The 10,005-nt window shown below is 37.9% G+C and overlaps 1 protein-coding gene across 1 annotated transcript; it reads left to right on the top strand.

Annotated features, from left to right (window-relative positions):
* Positions 1–853: 853 nt before the first annotated feature.
* Positions 854–4,647, top strand: LOC147368196 (olfactory receptor 10H4-like). The gene is made up of 2 exons (XM_086413419.1): positions 854–899; positions 3,686–4,647. The coding sequence occupies exons 1-2, from the start codon at positions 863–865 to the stop codon at positions 4,645–4,647; spliced, it is 999 nt and encodes a 332-aa protein (XP_086269545.1). The 5' UTR covers positions 854–862.
* The last annotated feature ends 5,358 nt before the right edge of the window (positions 4,648–10,005 follow it).

The following is a 10,005-nucleotide window of genomic DNA, read 5'->3' as shown; positions in this document are numbered from 1 at the left end:
AAGATCCGTCTAGTCAAATTTATGGTTTTTCCAGTAGTCATGTATGGATGTGAGAATTGGACTATAAAGAAACCTGAGCGCTGAAGAATTGATGCTTTTGAACTGTGGTGTTGAGAAGACTCTTGAGAGTCCCTTGGACTGCAAAGAGAACCAACCAGTTCATCCTAAAGGAAATCAGTTGTGAGTATTCATTGGAAGGACTGATGCTGAAGCTGAAACTGCAATACTTTGGCCACCTGATGTGAAGAACTGACTCATTGGAAAAGACCCTGATGCTGGGAAAGATTGAAGGCGGGAGGAGAAGGGGATGACAGAGGATGAGATGGTTGGATGGCATCACCGACTCGAAGGACATGAGTTTGAATAAACTCTGGGAGTTGGTCATGGACAGGGAAGCCTGGTGTGCTGCAGTCTATGGGGTTGCAAAGAGTTGGACGTGACTGAGCAACTGAACTGAACTGAATTACTGAATATTTTTAAAGATTCTAGCTTTAATATCTAATATGGTAAAAACTGATAGTTACATTCCACCTAAACAAATATCTTTTAGGAGCCTCAATAATTTTTTAGTATAAAGGCATCCTGAGGCCAATGCTTGAGAACTCTTCCTATATCATCTGTGTCACTTGAGACTGTTGTCTTACTTTTTACTTAAAAACTAAATTTTTATCATAACTACTGATTTAAGGGCACAAGAAATGACTGTGGTTTGGGGAAGTTAATCTTGCCTTCTGCATCACTGCACTCTCCTATGGTTCTAACGTATTACATCTTGATTCTCTAATCTTTCCAGACAGGTGATCAGTTCTCATCACTTCAATCCTTCTGTATCTCCTTCCTCTCTTTCCTTGTAGCCCCACTCATGACTTTCAGTTCCATGTTAAAGACCAGCAGAGACAGTGAGTATCCTTGGCTTCTTCCTGATTATAAAATAATGTATGTAAAGGTCCCTACATAGTATACTATTTGCTAGTTTTCTAGGATGTATTCTTTATCTAGCTAAGAAAGTCCCCTTCAATTTCATGTTGCAAAGGGGCTTTTAAAAATCATAAATAGACAAACATATGTGAAATCATTATGTTGTACACCTAAAGTAAGGTAAGGAAGTGTTAGTTGCTCAATCTTGTCTGGCTCTTAGCGACTCCATGGACTGTACAGCCTGTTAGGTTCCTCTGTCCATAGGATTCTCCAGGCAAGAATACTGGAGTGGGTTGCCATTCGCTTCTCCAGATCTTCCTGACCCAGGGATAGAATTCAGGTCTCCCATGTTATAGGCAAGTATTACATGAACATTTAAAATGTCAGGAATAGAAGTTAAATTTAAGAAAATACATTTTTCCTTGGTCAAAATACTTACATTATTTTTTTTAATTTATTTATGTGAACCACATGATGCTAAACCAACAACACTTGATCATAATTTACTAATTTTAACACATCATTTCATTGATTAGGTGATGTCATAAATAGATTTCAAAATCAAAAATTGATAGGTAAAGTGAGCCAGTAACTGTCATTTCTTATAACATTTTTACCTGGTTTTAGAATCAAGATTGCATTAACCTGATGAAATAAGCTCAGCAGATTTCAATTTTTTCCATTTTTTTCTTTTATTTGAAGAACATGTATAAGATATTCAATTGTTCCTAAAAGGTATATGTGCACATTCATAAACCCACTGGGGCTGATAATTATAGGAAGGAGAAGATTTTTAACATTTCAATTTCTTTAGAATTGTTTTTGAATACCCAGGGTCTCTATTTTTCTTTTTGCACCAGTTTTGGAATTTTATGTTTCTGTGAATTTATTCATCTTTTATTTCAATTTCTTAACTTACATTTTTCTTACTATTTTTATTCATTTTAAATATCTATATTTCTATAGTTGTCTCCCAATTTTAATTTTATGCTTTCTCATTGGCATTTTCTCCTGTTTCTATCTTATTAATTTTCATCACTTGATTTTAGTTGTAGTAAGCATGCTTTTTCTGGGTAAAGTTTCTTTACATATATATATATGTATGTATGTATGTATATATATATACACTTCTTAATATATAAAATTGCATATTCCCCTCAAGGTATTTTTTAATTGACATTTGATGCTTGAATTATTTTTTATAAATATCTCATTTATTTTATGACTTACTACTGAAGCAAGAGGTTAATACTACATCCTTCTAACTTATGGATTTGGAAAGCTATTCCTTCTCCAGTGATTTTTGACTTTAGCACATTATAATCTATATATTATTTATACTTTGAAGTAGATGGAGAATTTCTCTATGTCTGAAAATAAGGTAAAATTTTGTTATAAAGTCCTCTATGTACTTGAAAAAACATGTTTAATATTGTTTTGTGAAGAGCTTAAATATATATAGGAGCTAATGTCTGAATATTATAGTGCATTATAATTAATAACACCCAAATTGCATTTCTGAACTCTCTTAAAATTTCCAACTTTCATTTCTTATCTATCTAGTATTGATTAGTAATTTCTATTTTATAATTATCTCACTGAAGTTGTGTTGAACATTAATTTCTAACATTCAAGTGTATGTTTTTATATAGGTTAATTATATACATGTAGGTTCTTTTAACCTTCATGAAATATTCCTTTGTCCCTTGGTGTGTGCATGTGTGTGAATTTTTTTAATTTCAGTATGCCTTTATTTTTTAATTTTTGAATTATGTATTTAGTCACATGTTCTTTTAGATATTCATGAATAAATAGAATATATAGAAAATATGGATGGCAAAACAAAGAAAGACTTACAGAAAACTAATAATCACTACTTATTTATCAGGAGTAGGAGGAAGAAAGAGGGGAATGAAGAAAATTACCAATATCCATGATTTTCAAATAAAACTGAAAGTTTTGCCCCATGGTCTTAGTAGGTCCCACTGGGGAGAATACCTGTATAATTTTCTATGCTTGGAATAGTGACTCTGATAAAGACTGTTCGCTGAGTCTAACAAAAACATGGCTCAAATCTTATTTGCTGGAACTTTAAATTTGTCATTTCTACTTTCATCACTTTTTATTTTTCAGTATCCCTTTAAACTACTGATATTTACCTTCAAAGCCAAAAAAAATTAAACCAAACAAAATATTAATAAATTAATTAATATGTACTCTGCTTAGTCACTCAGTCATGGCCAACTCTTTGTGACCCCATGGATTGTAGCCCGCCAAGCTCCTCTGTCCACGGGGATTCTCCAGGCAAGAATTCTGGAGTGGGTTGCCATGCCCTCCTCCAGGGGATCTTCCCAACCCAGGGATCAAACCCAGGTCTCCCATACTGCCGGCAGATTCTTTACCATCTGAGCCACCAGGGAAACCAAAAATTAATTAATAATAACCCCTTAATATTATTTGTACTTCTTCATTTATCCATACCACAATCAAAATCCTCTATTTCCTTAAAAATACAACTAGCTTATCTAAATCAGTATCTGATCTAGTACCCAATATTGCATATTATTGTTATGTCCCCTGAATTTCTCCTTATCCTTTTCTTGATCCTGGCTTATTAATGAGACCAGACCAATTGTTCTGTGGAATGATCCACCTTGAATTTGTCTGAGTGCTTCCTTGTGGTGTTATTTAACTAGTTCTTCCATCTTCTGCATGTGATCAATCTGTTTTAACCACTGTGATTTCATTCTGTTTCTGATCTCACCAGATGCAACATTCTTGTCTAATCAAAACTACAGCATGATGTCTGAATTCATCCTCATTGGCTTCTCCAACTTCCCTCAGCAGCTCCTGCCCACTTTCTTCCTGCTGTACCTGCTGATGTACCTGTTCACACTGCTGGGGAACCTGCTCATCATGGGCACCATCTGGAGGGAGCACAGCCTCCACACCCCCATGTACCTCTTCCTGTGTGCCCTCTCCATCTCCGAGATCCTGTTCACTGTTGCCATCACTCCTTACATGCTGGTTCACATGCTCTCCACCCATCACTCCATCACCTTGGTGGCCTGTGCCAGCCAGATGTTCTTCTCCTTCACGTTTGGCTTCACTCACTCCTTCCTGCTCATGATCATGGGCTACGACCGCTACGTGGCCATCTGCCACCCCCTGCGCTACAACGTGCTCATGAGCACCCGTGACTGTGCCCGTCTTGTGTCCTGGTGCTGGGCTGGTGGCTCAGTTATGGGGATGATGGTGACACTGATCATTTTTCACCTCAGCTTCTGTGGGTCTAATGAGATTCACCATTTTTTCTGCCATGTGCTTTCCCTCTTGAAGTTGGCCTGTGGGAAGGAGACAGCCTCTGTCACCATGGTTGTGATCATGGTCTGTGTCACGGCCCTCATGGGGTGCTTATTCCTTATCGTCCTCTCCTATGTCTTCATCGTGGCTGCCATCCTGAGGATCCCCTCCACTGAGGGCCGGCACAAGACCTTCTCCACCTGTGTCTCCCACCTCACCATAGTGGTCGTGCACTATGGTTTTGCCTCCCTCATCTACCTCAAGCCCAAAGGCGCCCATTCCATGGACAGTAACACTCTGTTGGCCACCACCTACACAGTCTTCACCCCCTTTCTTAGCCCCATCATTTTCAGCCTCAGGAATAAAGAGCTGAAGAACGCCATAAAAAGAACCTTCCGCAGAACCTTCTGTCCCCTAAGTTCCTGATGGAAAGTTTGAAGGAAGGGTTGGAAATAATAATGTCTGTCTTTATAATATTTTTTTAATGATTCTGGTCTGTAAAATGCCCACACTTCATAGAAGTTAGATGCATACTAGCTTTATTTGTCTCAAATTTTTCTCCCTCTTGCATTATCTCAAGCCATCGTAGTCTCCTATTTATACCCAGTGAGATTAACTCCATCCCATTGTCTGTGCCTAAGAATATGTTCTCTATCTATAGGCAGGTGGGAAGCACCATATGGATGTGTCAGGACCCTGATGCACATGATTTTTTTTGAATGGATTAACAAGAGAAGATTTTATTTCCCCATCCCCCAAAATAAGAATAAACAAAATAACCAAAACATAATAAGAAATGCCACCAGAATTGGATCTTTTCCATGTGTCAAGCAGTGTGTCTAGTGTTTTATCATCATTACTATTTAAATCATAAGAAATACACAAAAGAAAATAAAGTATTTGTCTCCACAAAAAAAAATTATTTACTCCATCATCTTGGCCTCTCTCCCTTGGTTTATGATTCTTTTAATGTGCTTCTGAACTTGGCTTACTAGTATTTTGTTGCGATTACTCGAATTTATATTTATCAAGGATATTGGCCAGGAGTTTGCTATTCTAGTATTGTTGTTATCTGACTTAGGTATAATGGCAAAGCTGGCATTGTTAATGAGTTTGGAAGTGTCCCCTCTTCTCCAGGATGAAGAAGGAACTAAAAAGAGTTTTTGGAAGCATTTGAAAATGATTGGCATTGATCCTTTGGTAACATTTACCTGTGAAATCATTTTGTTCTGGGCTTTTCTTTGTTGCAAAATTTTTGATTGCTTGTTCAATTTCTTTACTTGTTAATGATCTGTTCACATATTCTAATTCTCATGAGTCAGTCTTGGTAGGTTTTGTGTTTGGAGGAATTTATCATCTCTTCTAGGTTGTCCAATTAGTTGGTGTATAATTGTTCATAATAGTCTCTTCTGATTTTTTGCATTTCTATGGTATCAGCTTTAATGTCTCCATTTACATTTCTGGTTTTATTTGAGCCTTCTTTCTTTTTTCTCCTGAGTAGTCTAGTAAAGTTTTGTCAATTTTGTTTCTCTTTTCAAAGAGCCAACTCTCAGTTTCATTGATATTTTCTATTGTTTTTCTAATCTATGTTTTATTTGTTTCTGCTTTGATTTCTTTTTAGTTCCTCCCTTCTACTAATTTGGGGCTTTGTCTGTTCTTTTCCTAATTCTTTGAGATGTAAAGTTCAGGTGTTCATTTGGGATCTTTCATGGCGGAGAGGTCTGAAAGAATGTGTTCCACTGGAGAAGGGAATGAAAAACCACTTCAGTATTCTTGCCTGGAGAGCCTCATGAACTGTATGAAAGGCAAAAAGATAGGACACTGAAAGATGAACTCCCCAGATCAGTAGGTACCCAATATGCTACTGGAGATCAGTGGAGAAAAAACTCCAAAAAGAATGAAGGGATGGAGCCAAAGCAAAACCAGCACCCAGTTGTGAATGGGACTGGTGATAGAAGCAAGGTTCAATGCTGTAAAGAGCAATATTGCATAGGAACCTGGAATGTTAGGTCCATTAATCAAGGCAAATTGGAAGTGGTCAAACAGGCAATGACAAGAGTGAATGTTGACATTCTAGGAATCAGTGAACTAAGACGAACTGGAATGGGTGAATTTAACTCATATGACCATTATATCTACTACTGTGGGCAGGAATCCCTTAGAAGAAATGGAGTAGCCACCATAGTCAACAAAAGAGTCCAAAATGCAGTACTTGGATGCAATCTCAAAAATGACAGAATGATCTCTGTTCATTTCCAAGGCAAACCATTCAATATCATGGTAATCAAAGTCTATGCCCCAACCAGTAACGCTGAAGAAGCTGAAGTTGAACAGTTCTATGAAGACCTACAAGACCTTCTAGAACTAACACACGAAAAAGATGTCCTTTTCATTATAGGGGACTGGAATGCAAAAGTAGGACGTCAAGAAACACCTGGAGTAACAGCCAAATTTGGCCTTGGAGTACGGAATGAAGCAGAGCAAAGGCTAATAGAGTTCTGCCAATAGAATGCACTGGTCATAGCAAACACCCTCTTCCAATAACACAAGAGAAGACTCTACACATGGACATCATCAGATGGCCAAACCGAAATCAGATTGATTATATTCTTTGCAGCCAAAGATGGAGAAGCTCAATACAGTCACCAAAACAAGACCAGGAGCTGACGATGGCTCGGATCATGAACTCCTTATTGCCAAATTCAGACTGAAATTGAAGAAAGTGGAGAAAACCACTACACTATTCAGGTATGACCTAAATCAAATCCCTTATGACTATACTGCTACTGCTAAGTCGCTTCAGTCGTGTCCGACTCTGTGCGACACCATAGACGGCAACCCACCAGGCTTCCCTGTCCCTGGGATTCTCCAGGCAAGAACACTGGAGTGGGTTGCCATTTCCTTCTCCAATGCATGAAAGTGAAAAGTGAAAGGGAAGTTGCTCAGTCGTATCCGACTCTTTGCAACCCCATGGACTGCAGCCTACTAGGCTCCTCCATCCATGGGATTTTCTAGGCTAAAGTACTGGAGTGAGGTGCCATTGCCTTCCACTGACTATACAGTGGAACTGAGAAATAGATTTAAGGGACTAGATCTGATAGATGAGTGCCTGATGAACTATGGATGGAGGTTTGTGACACTGTACAGGAGACAGGAATCAAGACCATCCCCAAGAAAAAGAAATGCAAAAAAGGAAAATGGCTGTCTGAGGAGGCCTTACAAATAGCTGTGAAAAGAAGGGAAGTGAAAAACAAAGGAGAAAAGGAAAGATATGCCCATTTGAATGCAGAGTTCCAAAGAATAGCAAGGAGAGAAAAGAAAGCTTCCTCAGGGATCAGTGCAAAGAAATACAGGAAAACAGTAGAATGGGAAAGACTAGAGATCTCTTCAAGAAAATTAGAGATACCAAGGGAATATTTCATGCAAATATGGGCTCAATAAAGAAAAAAAAATGGTAGGGACCTAACAGAAGCAGAAGATATTAAGAAGAGGTGGCAGGAATATACAGAAGAAATGTACAAAAAAGATCTTCAAGACCCAGATAATCACAATGGTGTAATCACTCACCTAGAGCCAGACATCCTGGAATGTGAAGTCAAGTGGGCCTTAGGAAACGTCACTATGAACAAAGCTAGTGGAAGTGATGGAATTCCAGTTGAGTTATTTCAAATCCTGAAAGATGATGCTGTGAAAGTGCTGCACTCAATATGCCAGCAAATTTGGAAAACTCAGCAGTGGCCACAGGACTGGAAAAGGTCAGGTTTCATTCCAATCCCAAAGAAAGGCAATGCCAAAGAATGCTCAAACTACTGCACAATTGCACTTATCTCACAAGCTAGTAAAGTAATGCTCAAAATTCTCCAAGCCAGGCTTCAGCAATACATGAATCGTGAACTTCCACATGTTCAAGCGGGATTTAGAAAAGGCAGAGGAACCAGAGATCAAATTGCTAACATCTGATGGATCACCGAAAAAGCAAGAGAGTTCCAGAAAAAACATCTATTTCTGCTTTATTGACTATGCCAAAGCCTTTGACTGTGTGGGTCACAATAAACTGGAAAATTCTTCAAGAGATGGGAATACCAGGCCACCTGACCTGCCTCTTGAGAAATCTGTATGCAGGTCAGGAAACAACAGTTAGAACTGGACATGGAACAACAGACTGGTTCCAAATAGGAAAAGGAGTATGTCAAGGCTGTATATTGTCACCCTGCTTATTTAACTTATATGCAGAGTACATCATGAGAAATGCTGGGCTGGAGGAAGCACAAGCTGGAATCAAGATTGCCGGAGAAATATCAATAACCTCAGATATGCAGATGACACCACCCTTATGGCAGAAAGTGAAGAGGAACTAAAAAGCATCTTGATGAAAGTGAAAGAGGAGAGTGAAAAAGTTGGCTTAAAGCTCAACATTCAGAAAACTAAGATCATGGCATCTGGTCCCATCACTTCATGGCAAATAGTGGGGAAACAGTGGCTGACTTTATTTTTTGGGGCTCCAAAATCACTGCAGATGGTGATTGCAGCCATGAAATTAAAAGATGCTTGCTCCTTGGAAGGAAAGTTATGACCAACCTAGACAGCATATTAAAAAGCAGAGACATTACTTTGCCAACAAAGGTCCGTCTAGCCAAGGCTATGCTTTATCCAGTAATCAAGTATGGATGTGAGAGTTGGACTGTAAAGAAAGTTGAGTTTTATAGAAGAATTGATTCTTTTGAGCTGTGGTGTTGGAGAAGACTCTTGAGAGTCCCTTGGACCTCAAGGAGATCCAACCAGTCCATCCTAAAGGAAATCAGTACTGGGTGTTCACTGGAGGGACTGATGCTGAAGCTGAAACTGCAATACTTTGGCCACCTGATGTGAAGAGTGGACTCATTTGAAAAGACCTGATGCTGGGAAAGATTGAGGGCAGGAGGAGAAGGGGATGACAGAGGATGAGATGGTTGGATGGCATCACCGACTCAATGGACATGAGTTGGAGTAAACTCCTGAAGTTGGTGATGGACAGGGAGGCCTGGCATGCCATGGGGTCACATAGTTTGACATGACTGAGCAGCTGAACTGAATTGAATGATTTCCATTGCTGTGCAAAAGCTTTTACATTTAATTAGGTCCCATTTGTTTATTTTTCTTTTATTTATTCTGCTGTAGAAGACTGAACCAAGAAAATATTGCTATAATTTATGGCAAAGTGCCATAAATGTTTTCTGCCTGTTTTGCACTAAGGGTTTTATGGCTTCAGATCTTACATAAAGACATTTAACCCAATATTAATTTTTAATATAGTGTTAGAGAATGCTTTAATCTCATTGTTTTACATTGTTTTACAGTTGTCCAGTTTTCCCAGATTGTCTTTCTCCATTATATATTATAGATTGCTTTTGGTAGTATAGACTTTAAAACAATATTATTCTTATATCCATGAACATGGGTTATCTTTCAATTTTTTGGTCGCATCTTCAATTTTTTTCATCAGTGTTTTATAGTTTTCAGAGAAGAAAGTCATTTACCTCTTTGGTTAGGTTTATTCCAGATTATTTTATTCTTTTTGATGTGATTTTGGTATAAAGAAAAGCAACAGATTTCTAAGTCTTGTAAGTTAGATAACTAAAATAACTTAGTCTTATAAGTTAAATAACTAAGATAACTTAGTCTTATAAGTTACAAATCTACTGAATTCATTTACTAGTTGTGATTTTTTTTAAGTAGTGATTTTAAGATTTTATATATATATATAGTGCTATATCATCTGCAAATAGAGAAATTTTTACTTTTCTT

This window comes from Bos grunniens, chromosome 7 (genome assembly GCF_055505025.1).
Source record: "Bos grunniens cultivar Pamir isolate PY7600 chromosome 7, Bosgru_T2T1.0, whole genome shotgun sequence".
In the NCBI taxonomy this organism is placed as follows: Eukaryota; Metazoa; Chordata; class Mammalia; order Artiodactyla; family Bovidae; genus Bos; species Bos grunniens.
Note: the sequence above shows the minus strand (reverse complement) of the source record. Positions and strands in the feature narration are given on the sequence as shown.

Coding starts and splice junctions, on each gene's coding strand:
- LOC147368196 (XM_086413419.1), top strand. CDS start 863: ATGACTTTCAGTTCCATGTTAAAGACCAGCAGAGACA. Junction 900..3,685: donor GTTAAAGACCAGCAGAGACA/GTGAGTATCCTT, acceptor TGATCTCACCAG/ATGCAACATTCTTGTCTAAT.